The 21317-nt window shown below is 39.8% G+C and overlaps 1 protein-coding gene across 1 annotated transcript in view; it reads left to right on the top strand.

Moving 5' to 3' along the window:
• The window catches only part of DNAH11 (dynein axonemal heavy chain 11), a 313899-nt gene that overhangs the window by 145543 nt on the left and 147039 nt on the right, over positions 1-21317 (top strand). The window contains 6 exon segments of the mRNA XM_019928507.3: positions 298-375; positions 2875-3011; positions 4970-5120; positions 6401-6549; positions 15055-15205; positions 18829-18960. Of these exon segments, the coding sequence (XP_019784066.2) occupies positions 298-375; positions 2875-3011; positions 4970-5120; positions 6401-6549; positions 15055-15205; positions 18829-18960 (798 nt within the window).

Genomic DNA, 21317 nt, shown 5'->3' with positions numbered 1-21317 from the left:
TTGATTTTTGTAACTAACCCCTGCCATGTACCAAGTACCTCTGTACTTCACTTCTGCCTGTGTCACTGACTCACCAAGTAATGGTTTTTCTTCATCCTCATCCCCGTACTCTACGTTGAGAGATCTGGGAGCAACTGTACTTTGCACTTACCATCTTTTCTAACTTTCCAGGAAGGTAATGCTGTCAGTGGGGGCTGACTCAAGTTGTAAGGAAAGAACTGGGTGAAAATGGGCAGATTTTTTTTTTTAATCACAAACTCATTAAAGGAAACTAGTGTGTGGTTGTTTGGTCTGCAGGTTGTCCAGCTTGAGGAGCTGTTGGCCTTGCGACACTCGGTCTTTGTCGTTGGAAACGCAGGCACAGGAAAGAGCAAGGTATAGTAAACGCCTGTTCGCTTGCAGCCGTGAAAGGAACAAAATTGCACAGTGTGGGAGAGCTACATCCACTTCCATTTGAGAGTTCCCTTCAGTGAAGTTGCTCATAATTTTGGGTTAGGATCTGAGACTCTAACATTGCTATTTGATCAGTTGAAACCCTTCCTTTATACTGGGAGCAGGGAGAGAGGAGCTAGTAGAACATTGCATTCAAATAAGTAAACTGAGGGAAGATTGGGCTTTCCACGCGAGATAGCATCCTATTCGCGAACTTAGATGCGTGCCATCCTGCTCTATTCATCTTTCGGTAATGTACCTGAATTCTTTTATCCAAAGTAAACATATTGAGAGACTCTAGAGTAAGATACCTGGCTTATAGGATTGGTGTGGCCCTACCCACATTGACCAAAACTATTTTCTTGTATTTCCCAAGTTATCCTAGTGTCTCCTCCCCATATCATTAAGAAAAACCCAAATAGTTTTCTTCAATACTCCCCCAGAAATATAGCCCTCTATAGGGCGAAAACAAAACTTGAAAAGAAAGGGAGGAAGTAAAAACCACATGCTTATTATGTACTCTGCTAGGTGCATTATGTGTGATTTACTCTGCACAACGATGATAGGCCATGGGTGTTATTATCCCCATTTTTAGTTCACTGCTTAATTTTGTTTGGTCTTACTGACAGTCCTGGCAACATACTTATTTTCTTGCTTGGCAGACAGTATAATGCAGAACCGCATGCAGTTTAACTGAGGGTGTTTGGGTATAAACATATTTAGTAACCAGCAACTAAAAATAAGCAGAGTGGGCATATGAGACTTTAGAGCATGGGTGTCTATAGAACTTGCCAGTATTTAGGTCAGAATCCAAAGTGGAATACGTGTAAAAGGAAGCCCTGTATAGGGCTTTTTCTACTGAAAAATGTGATCCTTGAAATAGTAAAGTAGATTACTGATAGACCTGTAATTATTTTGTTAAAAGTAAGTTTCAGATGTGAGCCATGGTGCAAGGAATGATAAAATTAAATTCTATAATTTTCAGTAGATTAATGGTTTCTAAAAATAGAAGCTTAATATTTCTAAGACATTCAATTTCTTTCATCTAGTCTTCATTGATTCCGTCCTATTCAACCTTTGCTTAAGCTTATAGAACTAGAGCACCAAAGCTTGGGCCATGTTATTTAGCAACTGATTATTCTAAAGTATTTGGCAACTGTTTATCAGTCCTTTAAACCCCTGTGAGAGGAGATCAGGATGATAATATCTAAAATAAAAGCCATGGCTTTTCAGAGAAAGCAGAAAGGGTAGTTGGGCAGATATTTGCGTTAAGGTGTCAATTAATTAACTACACATGTATTAAGCACCTATCCTGAGAATTCTTTTTATTTAATTTTTTACTTTTTAAATTTTTTTTTATTATTATTTTATTTTTTTTATTTTTTTGCGGTATGCAGGCCTCTCACTGTTGTGGCCTCTCCCTCAGCGGAGCACAGGCTCTGGACGCGCAGGCCCAGTGGCCATGGCCCACGGGCCCAGCCGCTCCGCGGCACGTGGGGTCCTCCCAGACCGGGGCACGAACCCGCGTCCCCTGCATCGGCAGGCGGACCCCCAACCACTGCGCCACCAGGGAAGCCCTATTTTTTATTTTTGTTTCCTTATTGGCCGTGCTGCGTGGCATGCGGGATGTTAGTTCCCCAACCAGGGATAGAACCCGTGCCCCTGCAGTGGAAGCACAGAGTCTTAACCACTGGACCCTCCAGAGAGGACCTATCCTGTGAATTCTTGTCACCAAGCCTTCTTTTCCTCAATTACCTAGAACAGGGCTTCCTAACCTCAGCACTATTGACATCCGTACAGGTTAACTCTTTGTCCTGGGGGCTGGTCTTTCATTGCAGGATGTTGAGCAGCATCCCTGGCCTCTGCCCACGAGATGCCCAGTAGCACGTCCTCTTCCCCCAAGTCAAGATGATCTCCTCCTGAGAACCGTTGTTCTAGGTCGCTAGGTCTCAAAGCATGTCTAGACCAGCATCCTAGGCATCACCTGGGACCGTCTTAAAACTCAAATCAGTCGTGCGCAAGACCTGCTAAATTAGAAACTCTGAGATCGGGTCCATTAGTCTGTTTTAATACCCTCTAAGCACTTTGGATGCAGGCTAAATTTTAAGAACAATCTAAGTAATACAGGCAGAGTGGATTTTAATAACATGTACAGGAGCACATTTACATATAGTCCTTTACTTTGCACACATGGTTAAAAATCTCTGTTGATAGTGACTTTCTCTTGACAGAATCAGGTGAACTGATCCTCAGGGATTGTGGGATTCAATTTTTCAAGATGTGAATGAAAATGTGCACATGTAAATTTTTTCCCATTCTCAATATACACAGAATATCTAGGAACATATAATACCTAAGGAAGACTCTTCAGAAATCTTTTGCTTCCCATTTGGCTTACATTAGTATTAATTTTCTTAGCGTTTTTCCTTCTTTCTTTTTCAGATTTTGAGAACACTGAACCGAACATATGTTAACATGAAACAGAAACCCATTTGGAATGACTTAAATCCCAAAGCTGTGACAACAGATGAACTCTTTGGTTTCATACATCATGCTACCCGAGAATGGAAAGATGGCAAGTAGTATTTCTCCTTTTGAAGTGCTAAAATTTTCTTTTTTTTTTTTAATCCAGAAAATCATTTCTCAGTTCAAGCCAATTTTAGTCATGGTTGTAGATTTACTGTTTATGGGTTGGCGTTATTGGAAATACAGCAGCTCACAACAGCATTTATAACCTATAAATTAAAACTAGATTTGATTAAGTGGTCGATTAGCATTCAGCAGGTTTGTGCTCAGAGCTGTGTATTTTATCCCCCATCAATTATGTCAGGGTTCCCTGTAAACCAGCAGAGAAGTCAACACAGATGCCTCAGGGAACATTTATAAAGTACCTGATACAAGATACTGAGTTTCAGGCATGTGCTATTCTAGGTGCCAGGGCAAAAGTCAGTGGGACATGTTTCTTGCCCTGAAAGCTTTTGTGGACAAGCAGATTCCTTTGTTAAAATCACTTGTAACATTCTCATTTCTGTAAATGCACCAATCTAGACATCATCCTTGAGTCCTTTCCCACATTCACACCATACATTTAACCTCCCAGCAAATCCTATAGGCCTTACTTACCTTTAACATACGTATTGTATTCCAGTACTTCACACCTTCTCTGCAGCTCCCACATGAGTCCAAGCCACCAGCACCTCTTGCCTGCATTTGCGGTGTCGCACCTCACGGGTCTCCGTTAATTCATTTTCCCTGCAGCAGACAGAGGGCGGTCTTCAGAATATTAGTTCTCTGCTTGCGGTTTCCAGTGTGTTTCATCACCGTTAGAATCCAACCTTTATCCAAGACCTACAAGGTTCTATGTGATTGAGTCCCTCTTCCCCATCTCTGATCTCATTTCCTGTTCTCTGCCTTTCATTTACACATACACTCGGGCCTCCTTGCTCTTCTCTGAACCCGCCAAGCATCTTCCTGTCACTGGGCTTTGCACTTGGTATTCCCACCATCTGCAACACTGGAGATACCTGCATGGCTTGCTCCCTTACGTTACTAGAATGTCTGGTCAGACATCGCATCAGAGAAGACTTCCCTGATGACCCTGTCAAAGGAGCAGAGCTCGTCATTCTCCATCCTAGTATCATGTATACCCTGCTTCCTTAATTTGTGGGACAGTCAAAATTTGCTCTCTTAGGCTTTCTTTTTTTATTTTAAGGACTGTGGCAGGAAGGGAATAATATCTGTTTATGCTGAAAATATGTAGAAGTCTTTCAAATTAGTGTCCATTAGAACAGGTTGCTGGCTTGTTTATGAATTATGGTAGCAGGTTCTACTATAGACTATCACTTATCTTTGCACAAAATCCTTCACAGAGGAAACAAAACCTTCCACATACCTGCCTCAAAACAGTTTTTTTCACCATAGTATTATATACTTGAGTTTTGAACAGTCAGCAACTATTAAATGTGCCATGAAACACGCATAATACTTAGCAAAAAGGACTCTGGATTTTAAATGTTTCTATCTTTACATCTTGTGAGATAAAGATAACTTATTATAATGCCAGTGAACACATTTCCCAAAGAAATGTATCGCACTTCTGAATACTTTAGCTTTATAATGATCTCTCTCGAATAATGTTACAGAAAAATAGAGAAAGGTGGAATAAATTAATATTTGGCCTAAAATAGATACTGAATATATGTGCATGAAAAAGGTTAATATTTTCATTTGGTGTAAGTTTTGAGTTTCATGTACGTCACCGGCTATAAATCTCCACAGGTGTTCTTCAAGGAAGGTACTATCATCTTTATTTGACATTTGGGGTTGCTCAGTCTGAGAAGTTAAGGAACCTTCTCATGGAAGTAAAACTTGTCCATTGGTCTAGATCTCAGGGATAGCTCAAAAAGTAGTGCTGTTTGCCCACCTGAAAGAGGTGACAAACTTATAGCAAATTTACTTACTGAATAAAAGAGCTTCCAGTACAAATAAGACAAATTTATTTTAGAAGTAAATAGCACTCAACTCCATTATACATTAGGATTGCTGACTCTTAACTTATAGGTCTGTTCTCATCCATTCTGCGAGAACAAGCAAATCTTAGGCATGATGGACCAAAATGGATAGTGCTGGATGGCGATATTGATCCCATGTGGATTGAATCACTAAATACTGTCATGGACGATAACAAGGTGAGTAATACCTCAGTGCTAAACCTTAAATGTAACACCTGGAGTGTACTGCGTTCCATTCACTTGTGGACTTTAATACCAGTTTCAGGCATTAACCTGATATTCTTTATGTAATTACTACTTTGATGTGGCACCTTCCTGGTAATTCTCTTAATTTCACTATTAAAGAATTTAAGGGGATACATTTTTTCTTGTCTATAAATTTAACCATCTTTAAAGAGAGATATGTATCCAAGGATTTAGTTCATCCAATCTTACCATTTTCTAAGAGCTAGGTGTAAATTATTATTATATCTTCTCTTTAAGTATGGACTACTTGGATCATAAAAGAATGAGTTTGTGCCCTATGTTAATTGGCTAAATTTAGCTCTTGAAATTAAGTAGTTCCTATGGCTACAGATTTGAGTATGCATTCCTAAGCATTTTGCCGTGGTTAATCCAGAATTTCCAGCAAAAATAAAAGGTGAAGATACAGGTCTTTGAGACACCATTGAAGCAACCCAAGGCCTACTGTTAGGGTCAGGAGAAAGAAATCATTAGTTGTCATTGCTATAGAATAGTAGTAGTAACCCCCTTAACCTAAGAGTAATTACTGTTTTCTGAACCAAGACATTGTCTATCATAAAATACGGGTCTGAGATCTTTATACTTGCATGAGTTTCTACAGGAAGATTTAAAACTGTGATAGTTCAGATTGTAAATAAAGTTTATTTCTTATGGCATTCAGGCCTTTTTATGTAATCAACTCTTAAAACAAGGGTCTTATATTTAGTAATAATTACCACAGTTATTTAAAGGTTGGCATGAGTGAGTCCATGTTGGTGAGTTTGTTCCTTAGGGGTTAGCGAGCTCCCCTGAGGATGAACTGAGATCTTTATTCAGACTGCATTTCATTGTTTGTTTGTTTTTTATTTGTTTTTGTAACAAACAACATTTTTAAAATGGAAGGATAGTTGAGTTACAATGTTGTGTTAATTACTGCTGTACAGCAAAGTGAGTCAGTTATGCATACACACACACACACACACACACACACACACACACTCTTTTCCATGATGGTTTATCACGGGATACTGAATATAGTTCCCTGTGATATCCAGTAGGACCTTGTTATTTATCCATCCTATATATATTCCAACTGCATTTCTAGCTCAGGCAGTGACCTCATAGCCTTTGGCACTTCTCCTGGGGGAAGGACTTTGTGCTGTTTTGGAAAGTTAGCAGCCTTGCCTTTGCTCCCTAATGAAATGGCCACTTTTGTGCTGTGCTGCTCTGTCTAGGTGCTGACCTTGGCCAGCAATGAACGCATAGCTCTCACTCCCTCTATGAGGCTGCTGTTCGAGGTTCATCACTTAAGGACAGCAACCCCAGCTACTGTTTCCAGGGCTGGTATTCTATACGTGAACCCACAAGATTTAGGCTGGAATCCGTGAGTATTGCTTTTATTTTAATTGTGGTAAAATATGCATGAATGTCGAATTTACCATTTTAACCATTTTTAAGTGTAAAGTTCAGAGGCATTGAGTACATTCACGTTGTTGTACGACCATCATTACCATCCATCTCCAGAACCTTTTGCGTCTTCCCAGACTGAAGCCCCAAAGGCACTAAGCAGTAGCCCTCCCAGCATCCCCACCTCCTTTCTACTTTCTCTCTATGAATTTGAATACTCTAGGTGCTTCTTATAAATTGAATCATATAGTAATTGTCTTTTTGTGCTGGGCTTATTTCACTTAGCATAATGCCTTCAAAGTTCATGCATGTTACAGCAGGTGCCGGAATGTCCTTCCTTTTCAAAGCTGAATGATATTCCATTTGCTAGAGATATATATACCTCATATTGTTTATCCATTCATCCTTCTGTAGATACTTGGGCTGCTTCTCCCTTTTGACTGTTGCAAATAATACTTCTGTGAACACGGGCATAATCTCTTTGAGTCCCAGCTTTCAATTATTTTTTGATACATACATGTACAAGCCGAACAGCTAGATCATATGGTAATTATGCTTCAAATTTTTGGAGGAACTGCCATACTGTTTTCCATTAGTGGCTACTCCATTTTACATTCCCATCAGTAGAGCACAAGAGTTCCAATTTCTGCATGACCCCACCAATACTTGTTATTTTCTCTATTTTTTATAATAACCATCCTAATGGGTGTGGAATGGTATCTCATTCCAGTTTTGATTTACATTTTTCTAATGATTAATCATTTGAGCATCTTTTCATGTGTTTATTGGCCATTTGTATATTTTCTTTGGAGAAATGCCCATTTCAGTCCTTCGCCTATTTTTTAATCTAGTTGTTTAGGTTCTTTGTTGTTTTTGTGAACATTTCTTTTTTTAATCTTAGGTTTCTAAGAATGCTAAACATGTATTTGAAGAAAATGTTAGCAATTAAATTTAAAGTTAATTAATTAGGCTAACTTAAAAATCACTAAATTAGCACCCGTATGCAGTTGTCATTTTTAGTTGGACATTAATTACCCTGTTCACACCTTGCACATGTTAAGACATATTTGTTGACTAAGTGAATAAGTAATAATAATAGCTCGTATGGAGCACATAGATATAAGTATATCATTTAGTGAACATTTGTGTGTTTGTATGTATACACATAACATGCATACATGAACAGTGGTGATGCTTTGATTTAGAATAAAGAAGTTTTTTGTGCCCACTTGCTTACTCTTCAGATGCTTACACTTTCCATAATTCATTCTGGTGGTCCCTTGTCACCCCCTCTCGTATTCCCACTCTGCGCTGTAGAAACATCTGAGCTCTGCACATGAACACGTGCTGGTGCCTGGCATGCTTCTTGTGTCAGATGTCTTCTCTTTACCCCTCCACCCTGCTCTGTGCCCCCAGCGGCCATCCTGTGTGGACCACATCAGTGGGCTCCTTGCCCTCTGGCTTCTGGTTGGTTTGGCCAGTGAGGAGCCCTGGCAGGAAATGAGAGGGAGAAAAGAGAGTGAGGTTAGGCTATTCATTCCCTTGGCTCCCTCCCTGCAGGAGCACATCAGGGTGACCATGACCTTCATCAGCAGGTCCTCTTAAATGTCTCCATGAGATTCTTTGCTTCCAGGTTTTGATAGCCCTTCATTCTCTTGTCCCTGCAGCCGCGGGTGCTCTCACCATTTCTAAGCCATCACCCCATGACATGGCGCTCTCCAGTTTCCCTGCTTCTGCCCGCACCTTTGCCAATAGTCCCTTTATTGATCCTTCTCTATTATCCTAATTTGAGGATGACCTCTGTTCCCTGCCAGATGCCTGGCTCATGCACTCCTCCAGGCTACTTTTCTCTGTACTGATTTATTTACTAAAAGTCTCATCCTCTAACTCAGCAGCCAAGTAGAGCCATACCCAGGTTTCTGTGAAGGTAAACCTTCATTGGCTAGGGGAGGGAGTGATTTTTAAAACTCTAAAATGGAGAGTACTCCTTGAGCTAATAGCTCCTTTCCCCAGCTAGGATTTTGACTATCTCCTAGGATGCTTCTGTTGATCGGGAGCTAGCTGACGGAGAATCTCCAGTGCCCCTTGACTCCCCCATATGGAGAGCAGAGGCAGTCTTGTACCGCTCACCCCCACTGGTGTGGTCTGATTTCAGTAGTGAATCTCACAGTTCCCAAGGTCTCTGTAGTTCAGTTTTAATAACATACGGAGATTTGTGCTAACAAAAGCGGTCTAAATCCCCATTTAAAGAAAGACTTTTATCTCATAAGTCAAAGGTCACAGTTTGGCAAAAGAGTCACCCAATTTACATTCTTGAGAAAGTTAAACCCCTCTTCACCATTAGATTTTATTTTCATGGAGGTTTTTTTAAATTTAAGATCAATGGGTAGGTTTTAATTTTCATATGTGTGACCAAAGGGTCCATCCAGGTCATTATCCAAAATAATGGGAATCTTCTGTAAAGGATATTTTTATATTTTTACCTCCTACTGCCAGAAACTTTCAATGAACTACCAAAAAGTGGCTCTTTCAAGTTGGGAGTGGTATATTTTTAACTCCATATTTATTGGATAATTTATTACCTTACTTTAATGTCATAATATTAAAAATGTGATAGCTTTACATGTATTGACTCATTTAATCCCTAATTACCTTCTGAGATCAATATAGTTATCAACCTAATTTCCCAAACCAGTATCTGTCTCAATTTTCCCCGACTTTTTAATTCGAAAGTGTTCAAAAATATAGAAGAATTGAAAAGGTGGTAGGTAGTACATTGTCCAACCATGCACTCTTTTCCTGCAGTCATCAATTTTTACAGTTTTACCCAATTTAATTTCCTTTGGCTGTACATACACTCCCTCTCACAGGCAGAGAGAGACGTATATTTTATTTTTTTATATTTATTTTTTTATTTGGTTGCACCGGGTCTTAGCTGTGGCTCACGGGCTCCTTAGTTGCAGCAAGCGGCCTCCTTAGTTGTGGCATGTGAACTCTTAGTTGTGGCATGCATATGGCATCTAGTTCCCTAGCCAGGGATCGAACCCGGGCCCCCTGCATTGAAAAGTACGGAGCCTTATCCACTGCGCTACCAGGGTAGTCCCCTATATTTTCTACTTTTATTTATTTTTGCTGAATTATCTGAAAGTAAGTTGGAGACATTGACAGTTCATCCCTAAGTACTTCAGCATCTCTCTCCTAAGAACTAGGATATTCGCCTGTATGAACATAATTCAATTAACATACCTAAGAAATTCATCTTTGATATAATACTATCAAAACAAACAGTAATTTTTCACAATTTCCCAGCTACCCTGGGAATTTCCTCTGTAGTTTTTAAAAAAAATCCAGCATCAAAACAAGGACCATGCATTGCATCTACTTATCTCTGTTTTCTCCTTTAATCTAGAATATCCACCCACCTTTTTCTTTCATGACATTTACAGTTTTGAAGAGAACAAGCCAGACATTTCGAAGAATAACCCATTGGTGGTTACAAAGTGGGTCAACCCTTCTGTCTCCATATATTAGGTGACATTTTTAGTAAAGAATTTTTTCTCTTCTTCCCTTCTACTCTCCTTCCTCCCTTCCTTCCTTTCTCTCTCTCTTTTTCACTCTTCCCCCTTCCTTTGTTCTTTTTGAGGAGTGTCATTTTCTATTCATGGCTTCTTTTGTCTTAGTTCAGTGGGTTATGATTCATTGCCAACAGTATTCTTTTGCATGCTCAAGTTGCCCTAAATTTTGCCAGCAGGACCCCCTTCAAGCCAGCCCCTTGCATGTTCTTTTGTACTTGTTCTCCTAAGTCTGAGCATTTTGCTTTCTGACTAACGCAGATGCTTCTGGCTCATCTCAGACTTTACTTCCCCTACGCTTCTTTCACCCATTTCTCTAAGGAGCTGGAAGTGACTGCTTTCTGTATTAGGAGTGGTATTTAGAATCCAAGATAGGGATGCTAGGAGGGCTCATTGCCACTGGTATGTCATTTCTTCTAGACCCTTCAGTGAACAGAGTTAGGAAATATATTTTCTTAATTCATATTATGGGAACTGATAAGATATTTTGGATAGAAGAGATTATGAAATACTATGTTCATAGTATCTCTGTGGGGTTCATAGTATCTCTGTGGGACTAAATAGAATGCCATCATTGCTTAAGCTACTTGGAATATTTTTGTTAAAATTCACTGAGCTATTTAAAAGCATAATTTTATGTCCACATTTTACAGGTATGAGGTCAAACAACATCCTTAAAGTTACATCATTATGTGACTAGCTCTAGAAATCAAATACTATTTTAATTCTGAGTTCTAAGTAAGTTTACCAGAAGAATCCTAGACAGTTCATATATGTCTGTTGAGATCTTGAGACAATAGAGAAAGCAGGAGTTAGAAGAAAATTTCTGAAGATTATGATCAGTGAGAAGTTTTTCTAGTAGAAAAGAATAAAATGCACGGAAAGGGAAAAACAAACAGGTAATTAATTAAATTCATTTATAATTATTTAAATTATTAAAATTATTTAAAGTGAGCATAAGTGAAAGTGAGAGCTACCAAACTGTGTATTGCATGGCTTGTACATAATGATAGGAAAATGCAGGAGTATTTCTGGAATTTTGTCTGATTCCTGGAAGATAACTTTTGGTAGCCACAACTTGAGATCATACTTCTTTCTCTATTACTTTAGCTGAAAATACTCCTTTTTAAAAAATTGACTTTATTGAAATATAGTTGATTTACAATGTTATGTTAGTTTCAGGTATACAGCAAAGTGATTAAGTTATACATATATATATATAATAGTTTGCCTCTGCCAATCCCAAACTCCCAATCCACCCCTCCCCCATGGCAACCACAAGTCTGTTCTTTGTGTCTGTATGTTTCTATTTTGTATTGATAGATAAGTTCATTTGTGTCATATTTTATATTCCACATATAAGTGATATCATATGGTATTTGTCTCTCTTTCTGACTGACTTCACTTAGTATAATAATCTCTAGGTCCATCCATGTTGCTGCTGCTGCAAATGACATTATTTCTTTCTTTCTTTTTTTCAACAGCTGAGTAATATTCCATTGTATATATATACCACGTCTTCTTTATCCATTCACCTGTCAGTGGACATTTAGGTTGTTCCCATGTCTTGGCTATCGTGAATAGTGCTGCTATGAACACAGGGGTGCATGTATTTTTTCGAATTATATTTTTTTCCTGATATATGCCCAGGAGTGGGATTGCTGGATCATATGGCAATTCTACTTTTAGTTTTTTTGAGAAACCTCCATACTGTTTTCCATAGTGGCTGTACCAATTTACATCCCCACCAACAGTGTAGGAGGATTCCCTTTTCTCCCTTTCCTAGCCAACATTTATTATTTGTAGACTGTTTAATTATGGCCATTCTGACCAGTGTGAGGTGGTACCTCATTGTAGTTTTGATTTATATTTCTCTAATTTTAGCTGAAAATATTCTTTTGCCTTTGTCTCACTCATTGTCTCACCTGCATTGGATAAGCTTGTTGTCTTCTACCCCTGCAATCCCATCCTTTCATCTTTGGATATTGTTTATATGTGTAAACATACAGATTCATAAATCATCAAAGTGCACTCCTGATCTGTGGGTCCTTTTAACTTCTGCTATTTTCCAGGCCACTGTGAATAATAGAAAACCCAGCTGTAGCTGTGAGGGGCAAACTATAGAGAACTCTGATGAATTCCTGCTATCCTGTATGACAGGATTCCAACCGCAGACTACAGAGTAATACATAAAAAAGTCTTCAGAAGCCTGAAGACTTTGGCTACCTATATAGTTTCTAAACTGCTGGACTTTAGACTTCCTGTGATATGCCTATAGCAGTTCTAGAGAAGGAAGAAGAGCAACACAGCTGTTTATATGGAATATATTTGCAAGCACTGATGAGCCAAAGATTCTCTGTTAGTGACCTAGACGTTGGCATTAAGATGATGCATTAAGGCATCATAATGTAGCTATTTCCTGAGGCAGGGGCAGCAGTGTGGGTGATCACTTATGTAGGTAAGGAATAAATAAGTATGATATTTTCACTTGTATGTTGTATGATAGCAGTGTGTTTCATTTGGCCATGTTCAAATCTACAGCAGCTTTTAAAAATCAGGAGAAACTTTTATATGAAGTAAGGTGAAAGGAATTGCCAACAGTACAGAAGTACAGCTTCAGTTTTTGCCGTTACTGAAGATAATTTGCTGTCTTTTAATGTTTACTAAATTTAGCAGTAATTTATACATGAAATTTAAAACTGTCCATATTTAACAATACAGACTTTTATTTATTTATTTTTTTTACTTCCAATGCTGTGTGGTGTGCTTGACCTCTAGCAGAGGTCATTTTGGTTGGTTGTTTTTTTTCCCCCGGTCAGGATCAGCTCTTACCACGTCTCCTGGTTTGATAGAACTAACTTTCTTATTTGTGGACATCATTGATACAATAGTATCATTTGCTCGTGGGCCTGGTCGGCTCTCCCTTTGAGACTTTGGCTACTGCCGACGTGGGTCAATGAAGTAGCTCTTACATGTCCCCTAAGTGCAAAGACCAATTCCATCTCTTGGGGCTGTGTTGACACTGCAGCTCCTAGTTACCCCTGCACAGCCTTCTGACCCCACAGAGACCAAAGACAGGGGTGGGGAGTAGGGGTAGAATTTGCTACATGCATCAGGGCATTGCCTACCAACCCTTAAGACCTACCGAACATACTGTCTTTAGGCGATGATCAGAGAGGCAGAGCCAGGATCTGAACTCAGTTTTCTCAGTTCTCCCAAATCCACCAACTCTGTGCTAATGAGTAGCACTGATTGAGAATTTGTTATATGCCAGATGTTAATGTAAGCACTTAATACATGAGAACTCGTTTGCTGCTCACAACAACCCTAGGAAGTGCATTTCATTATTATCTCCATTGACAGATGAGAAACTTGAGGCACAGAGAGGTTAACTGACTTGCCCAAGGTAACAGAGTTAAAAAATGGATAAAGACCCAGGCAGTCTTAGAGCTCCATCTCCCTAAACGGTTCTCTCCCCTGCCCCCCTCCCCGCAGTAAGCTCTGGATACTAAGATTCCACTTCTGACAGCTTATGAAGAGTAAAATGAGTAGCTGAGTGGTAGGTGTAGCCTTCATTCCCAGTACCTAACACCTGCATTCCATTGTTCCATGGCGCCCACTGGATGCAACTCGTGGAGCCCCAGAAGTGGTCTCTCAGTTGCCATCATACAACTGGACTGCAGCTGATAATCATTCCTCTTGGACCTGAAAAAGTTTTGACAGTAGATATTTTATAAATCTAGCAGCAGTGTATAGGTAGTTGAATATTTAATAAAACCTTATTGTGAAGGCTTGTGAATATTAAAGGGAGCCTTTTCTAAGATAATCATCTCGCCTTAATTTCTTCTCATATTAAAAATATGAAATCTGGGCTGCCCTGGGGGCGCAGTGGTTGAGAGTCCGCTTGTTGATGCAGGGGACGCGGGTTCGTGCCCCGGTCCGGGAAGATCCCACATGCTGCGGAGCGGCTGGGCCCGTGAGCCATGGCCGCTGAGCCTGCGCGTCCGGAGCCTGTGCTCCGCAACGGGAGAGGCCACGGCAGCGAGAGGCCCGCGTACCGGAAAAAAAAATATATATATATATGAAATCTGATTTGCTTAAAGCAAGGTGTAGCTGTCATGGATCTGGTCGCACTGCGTCTCTGGTGGCAGCTATATGTATTTGTGATCACTGCTTCCTATTTGATGAGAACTCTGAGCAGTTGTTTTTCACGTCATATCATACAGTTTCTTTCCAGAGACTACTGTGGGTGCTACTAAGTCATGTTTCATTTTATTGATAAGTAGTGTTTTATTAATATGTTAGAGATATGAATGTATCAAAATTCGTAACATTTTATAAGCTTCAGATTCATACGCATGTACCCAAGTGTGAGATACCATTTTAGAGCCACTTACTGGAACCACATTATCAGCTATCAGGTTAGAGTTACATTCAGTCCAGTGAACAAGGAGGGACTTGGAAGTAGCCCCTATGGAATTTTCACCTTTTTATTTGTAACTGATTTCTCATTACTAAGTAATTGATGCCAGTTTTCATCAAGAAAGATCCCAAGCTGTTTTCATAAATAAAGCCTACCCTCTGAAAATACTTTCAGTCCTCTAGGAAATGACAAACTGTACTTCCTTATAAATGCTCAGTAATGGCCTACTTACCGTCTATTATGTTGGGTTTCTAAGTGCTATTAGGAGTTTCTTTTACATTCTTTTCATTAAGGTAAAAATGGCCATTAAAACAAGTTTTTAAAGGGTCATTTTAAAATATTTGCCATTTGAAAAATAGAATGAACCCACTCAATGTGTCCCTGAAGTGTTGGACCAAGCTGTGTTGAAGGGGGAAGCTTTTGAGTTGGTGGAATTTTCCTTTTCAAGCCGGGTGCCCCATAAAAGCTTTTCTGTGTTCTTCTTCAGGTATGTGGCCAGTTGGATAGACAGAAGGCAGCATCAGTCAGAAAAGGCCAATTTAACGATTCTTTTTGATAAATACATTGCTGCATGCTTGGATAAGCTGAGAAGAAGCTTTAAAACCATCACTTCAATTCCAGAGAGCAGCCTGGTGCAGGTTTGTCCTGGGTCACACCGTTTCACACTCTAGTCCTGATGTGGTAGTGTGGCTTGATCAAAATAGAAGTTCTTGCTTGTTCAAAAAGATGCAATGGTTTCTGGAATGGTTAGGTTGCTCCAACCCTCCCCCACCCCAGCCCCCGTGTTCCCCAGTGCTTTTTGCAATCGTCTGTCACACGCCTATCACATGCTATGACCATTTGGGTTTGTGGTCTGTTTCTTGCACAAGACTGTGAACCAGAGGACTGAAGCCACCTTTTACCATTTTTATATCTCCAGAGATTTCCATAATGCCAAGCACATAGTAGGTCCCAATACATTATTGAATCATTGCGTTCTTCCCAAGTATATTTGCGTGGAATAAGAAGAACAGGATAGTAACAGCCTCATTTATTTTTCTGTTTCCTAAGTAACTGGCCAAGAGAAGGTGCTCAGTGTGTTGTTTTTGAGTACAAAAACATTCATGCAATTAAAGATGTTGGCCGGTGAGTAAGAGAAAGCTTCTGAACTCCGCCTCGTTGGGCACCACCCTGCCAGGCCTCCCACTCTCTCTTCCCTTTCTTTTCTCCCCCTCCCAAAAATAGTCCTCAAGTCAGGTCAGTCTAGTTCATAGTATTTCAGGGATAGATTTTTTTTTTCTGATCCTCATTGTGAGACAGCTGGTTAGAGTGAAGAGTATATATGATACATTGTCATGGCAGCAAATGAAAATAATTCACAGCACACAGAAATGAAGGTTGTGATCTTAATCTCAGCGTGAAGAATAACTATCCCCAGCCTTTACAAGTCTAAAACTTGACAGAAGGTTAACAGTTAGAAACCTTTATTTGTGTCTCTTTAGGAGCAAAATTGGTTTTGAAGTACTTTGTTACCATGAAGTTACTATGATACAGAATTTGTTTGAAGCTAAATTAGAAATAGTCACAAGCATAATAAGAAGAGAAAGTTCAGGTTTTCGGATAATTCACACACCAATTAAGAAAACGATAGTCTTCAACAGTAATTATCTGAGGTATAATTTATTTCTGAAAGCAGGTCTGAATTTATTCATAATGAATTAATTTTGTGGTTAGCCTAATTAGACGTCCTCTGGTGTAATACTTGCAAAAAAGCAAGTGTCGAGTTCCTTCTCAACTTGACTTGTGTATTTGTGTTTCTCTGTGGTGCGAACTTTTTCATTCAAGAGTAGTGTGAAAATAAGTCAGTAGGAATTAATATGATTTTTGCTCTCACTTCCTCCTTTTGTAGTACTCAGAAATGGCATTTTATCCTTAACTCCTTTTTTGGCTGTTGTTGTATAAAGTCGTCTCTTTGCAGTGATTGCTTATAAGGACAAAATGTGAGACAAAAATGAGCGTACAGGAGAATAGCTTAAGAAGACTACCTTATTTTTATCGAAGTATAGTTGATTTACAATGTTGTGTTATACATACTGGTATACAGAAAACTGATTCAGTTATGTATATATGCACACACATATATACACATATATATGTATGTATATATATTCTTTTTCATATTCTTTTCCACTGTGGTTTATCACAGGATATTGAATATACTTTGTGCTATACAATAGGACCTTGTTGTTTATCCATTCTACATATATACTAGTTTGCATCCGCTAATCCCAAACTCCCAATCCATCCCTCCAGCCCCACTTCCCCTTGGCAACCACAAGTCTGTTCTCTATGTCTGTGAGTCTGTCTCTGTTTCATAGATAAGTTCGTTTGTGTTATATTTTAGATTCCACATACAAGTGATATCATGTGATATTTGCCTTTCTCTGTCTGACTTCACTTAGGATGATAATCTCTAGGTCCATCCATGTAGCTGTAAATGGCATTATTTCATTCTTTTTAAAAGGCTACTTTAAGAAATTAATGTACTGTGTTTTCCAGTATATGAAACTTTTTTGCTTTACATTTGGTAAGGTGTTTTAACTCATTCAGAATATGCACCAGGGTATGATTTTATTAATTGCTGGCACAGAGCTTAAAATGTTTTCCAAGTACTGTGTTTGGGAGAAAACAGAAAAAATCAGGTGAGTTATCAGCAAGTTCAAATCAGTGGATAATGTCATATGCAGACCTTTCAGTCTTTTTCATTTTGATTTTAACAGTTCCTTAGACTCACATGGCTTCTACTCAGGAATAGCAAAGCCTCAGAGTTTTACATTATTTTTCTTGATAACAAATTGGTGAGTTTTATTCCATTAGAAGATTATTTTAAATTGGCAATCACGGCACAATATAAAATAATGGAAATCAAGAGAGACTGAAAAATATAAACAGGCGCTCAACTATTTAAATTTTGAAAACATTTCCAAATTATGTCCAGGACCCAGTTTCCATGTTACCATGGATTTTCCCCACCTCTCATGGTTGGGAAGGAGAGGCACACACATGACGTGCTTTGTTATAGCTTCCGTAACTGTGTGTATGATAGTGATAAAAATCTACTGCTGCCTCCAAAAACTGGGGGAAGGGTATCATGAGTTTTGAGGGTCTAGGACAGTACTAAGTCATGAAAACCAGTTTTGTGCTTTAGAGCAGGGGTCCCCAATCCCCGGGCCTCGGACCAGTACTGGCCCCGTGGCCTGTTAGGAACAGGGCCACACAGCAGGAGGTGAGCGGCGGGCCAGCGAGGAAGCTTCATCTGCCTCTCGCTCCCCGTTGCTCCTCCGCATTGCTCACATTACCTCCTGAATCATCCCCCCACTGCCCCCGCCGTCCATGGAAAAATTGTCTTCCACGAAACCGGTCCCTGGTGCCAAAAAGTTGGGGACTGCTGCTTTAGAGAACTAGCTCAAAAACATGTTCATTTTGGTTATGATTTCACATGACAGAGGTGTTTGCAGCACCCATGTTCCCTCCTTACTGACCTGATTGCCCTGGACACGGAGTGTGTTTCAGACCAATAGAGCCGTTTCACCCGGAGGTGAAGAGCAAGTTCCTGAACAGCCTTTCTTCCAGGGTTAACTTTAGTGTCCTGTCTAAAAAATGCCAGAGGCTAAGGCTGTCAGTCCGGCTTTCTAAATTTATGACAACAGGTGGGGGAAACAGCTGCTGAAGTACTAAGGGAAAGTGGGTTATCTAAACGTCCAACCGTGGGAAATGGTTACATAGCCTTTCCATCTAGTGCCTTCATTCCCAGGGATATTGTAGGGCAACACTTAGGGAAAAGGAAAAATGCCTTTAGTTTGTTTTTAAGTGAGAAAGTGGTCTATAGAATATACCCACTATGTGTAGTATGTAGTAGTATGACTCCCTATTTATAAAAAAGACAGCACAGCTATATCCCCATTATTTTTTTCTTTTTGGTTTTATGTATTTCTCCTTATTACAGTGATTGTTGGAGGATTTATGATAATGGGTTTTTTTTTTTTTAACAGTTTGTTGTTACCTAGAAGATTAGTTTGGTTGAAAGCGGCCAAGGATGTCCACCGCTGACTCAGAAACCCAAGGCTGCCATTTTTTTGTCTCACGGGGTAGCAAATCACAGAACGGGGAGAAATCACAGAATCTCTTAAGGGTACAGTGGATTTGTTAATAAGCCCTGTGAACTTACTTCACTGTTTTAAAAAAAGTTTCCCTGAAAGAATGGCTTTTTCTTTTTCTTTAGACTCTTTGCACTCTTTTGGAATGTTTGTTGACTCCTGAAAATGTACCTTCTGACAGCCCGAAGGAAGTTTATGAGATCTATTTTGTCTTTGCTTGTATCTGGGCATTTGGAGGCATTCTACTACAAAATCAGGTATGTGTAGAAATAGTTTATAGAACCAGTTTTATTTGGGGGGAAATATTATTCTGTGTGATCCCTATGGGGTTTTTAAAAATGTATATTATCATAAATCTATCCTACTTGCCCTATTCTCTCCTAAGCCTGTAACGTTGTCAGCAAGCTCGTTCAGGCTGGTGGTGCTCTCTTTGGCTGATAAGGTCAAATCCATAGCCTTCCATCAGATCTGTCTTCTGAATTCAAGGTTCCATGTCAATACCAGCAGTGTTTCAGTGTGCCTGAGACAGGGTGCTTCATCTGCCCCACCCCCATATTTGCTCTTCCTCTTTCGTCTTTTCCTCAGTGATGCATTTCTCCCAGTTGCTCTAGTTAAAAACCTGGGAGACATCATCTTATTTCTACATCCCATGGTCATCAGATCCTTTCAGTTAGAAAATAGCTGTCACATCTGTCCCCTCTTCTCTATCCCTACAGCCTTAATTCAGGAGTGTATCATCTTTAGATTGTTGTAGGCTACCACATTGTTTTGGCTTGGACTCCCATAACAAAGTATCATACCCTGGGTGGCTTAAACAACAGAAATTTACTTTCTCTCAGTTCTGGAGGCTGCAAGTCCAAAGTCAAGGTGCCAGCACGGTTGAGTTCTGGCGAGGACCCTCCTCATGCCTTGCAGACGGATACCTTTTTCTGTGTCCTCACATGGCAGAGAGAGAGAAAGATAAAAAGTTTTCTTATGTCTTTTCTTGTAAAGTCGCTAATCTAAACATAATCACCTCCCAAAGGCCCCATCTCCAAATACCATCACATTGGGGATTAAGCCTTCAGCATATGAATTTTGGTGGGGAGATAATTCAGTCCACAGCACATAATAACATTCAAATTGGTTTCCAGGTCTCTAGTCCTCTTACCCTCTAAGTAGTCTCACACATGATTCCTAGGGTAATTGTTGTGAACCACAGTCAGCCTCAGGCTGGTTCCTTTCCATTGTTCTTTCCTTCAGCCTAAAGTGAAGCTATCATTCCTACACAGCATTGCTAGTACAGTCCGTTTGTGGCTTCTGAGTTCTTGTGGGCAAACACTTGAGATACGAACTTGCATAGATGTGGGCACACACACGTGCGCTCACGCCCACACACGACGCATACCACACACAAACTGCTTAGACTTGCCGAAGTACGAAGTGGGAGTTTTTCACCTTTAGAACTTGCACATCTAATCTCTCCCATGCACCTCTCTGTATAGATTTTTTCATGTAATCTTTACAATAATTCTTCAAGGTATCCTCACTGTGCAGATAAAGTAAAGCTCAGAGAGGCAAAGTAACTTGACTGATGGGAAATGATGACATCAGGATTCCCACTCATGTATCTCTCTCTCCACAAGCCATCCATGGTACACCAGGATCTCTTATGGTCATAGTGCTTCTATGGGTACCTCTGAATCTTTGAATTAAAAATAGATAGCATATGTCTTCCAGGCTTCCCTAAATGTCTCCAGATGTAAACAGGGAATTTAAATTGGAAGGCATCACAGCCAAGAATGACCCAAATTTGTTGGTTTACTCACTGTAGGTTCTAAAATCCATGGTTGCTATAACCTGAGGGCCAGTTCCTCTTCTTGTTACTAGGTAACCATAAATTATATCTATAAATAAATCTGGCATTCACTTGGCATTCTATATCTTATTCTGACCCTTCTCAGAAGCCACATTTCCTTCAGTAATCTCCAAGTGCTTTCTAAAGAATATAGCCTCTGTTGCCTGAGTGAGAATATTGGGTGACTTCACATGGTTTTTCTCAAAGGCAAAATTTACATGTGTGGATTTCTCCTTCATGGAGACCACATGCAGACTCTCCCTCTCTCCCCCTCTCCCCTTCTCCCCCAAAACCTCATGGGTTTTGTCTTTTTTCCAGTGTTCTCCAGAAGGGTTTTCCTTTTCCAGGGCCTACAACCAGGTAAAAATCACATGAGTAGGAGGTTGACAGCTGAGATCTTTCTACTCCTGATCATAACAGCTCACCTTCCTCCCAGCTGATCCTCTTTTCATCTTTGCAGTTTCCCAGCCTGGCAGCCTTCCAGCCAGTTATTCAAGCCAGCAGCTGGGCATCGCATGGTCCCCTTCCTCTCCCAGACACTCTTTCCCCAATTAATAGTTATCATCATCATCATCATCATCTTTAAACTTTCAAAAAGACTTTAACTGTGAAGCGTTCAAAAGAGAGGCTATGAAGTTGGAAACATGAATGAAGCAGACCCCAGAAAGAGTCTTAGGATAGCCATTTATTCAACAAATTTGGGTGCCTACTGTATGTCAGGGAACGTGCTCAGGGCTCTTAATAGGCTAGCTCGCTGAATCTTCAAAAAAATAAATC

Source organism: Tursiops truncatus, chromosome 9 (assembly GCF_011762595.2).
Source record: "Tursiops truncatus isolate mTurTru1 chromosome 9, mTurTru1.mat.Y, whole genome shotgun sequence".
Lineage (NCBI taxonomy): Eukaryota > Metazoa > Chordata > Mammalia > Artiodactyla > Delphinidae > Tursiops > Tursiops truncatus.
This window is presented reverse-complemented; position numbering and strand designations above follow the sequence as displayed.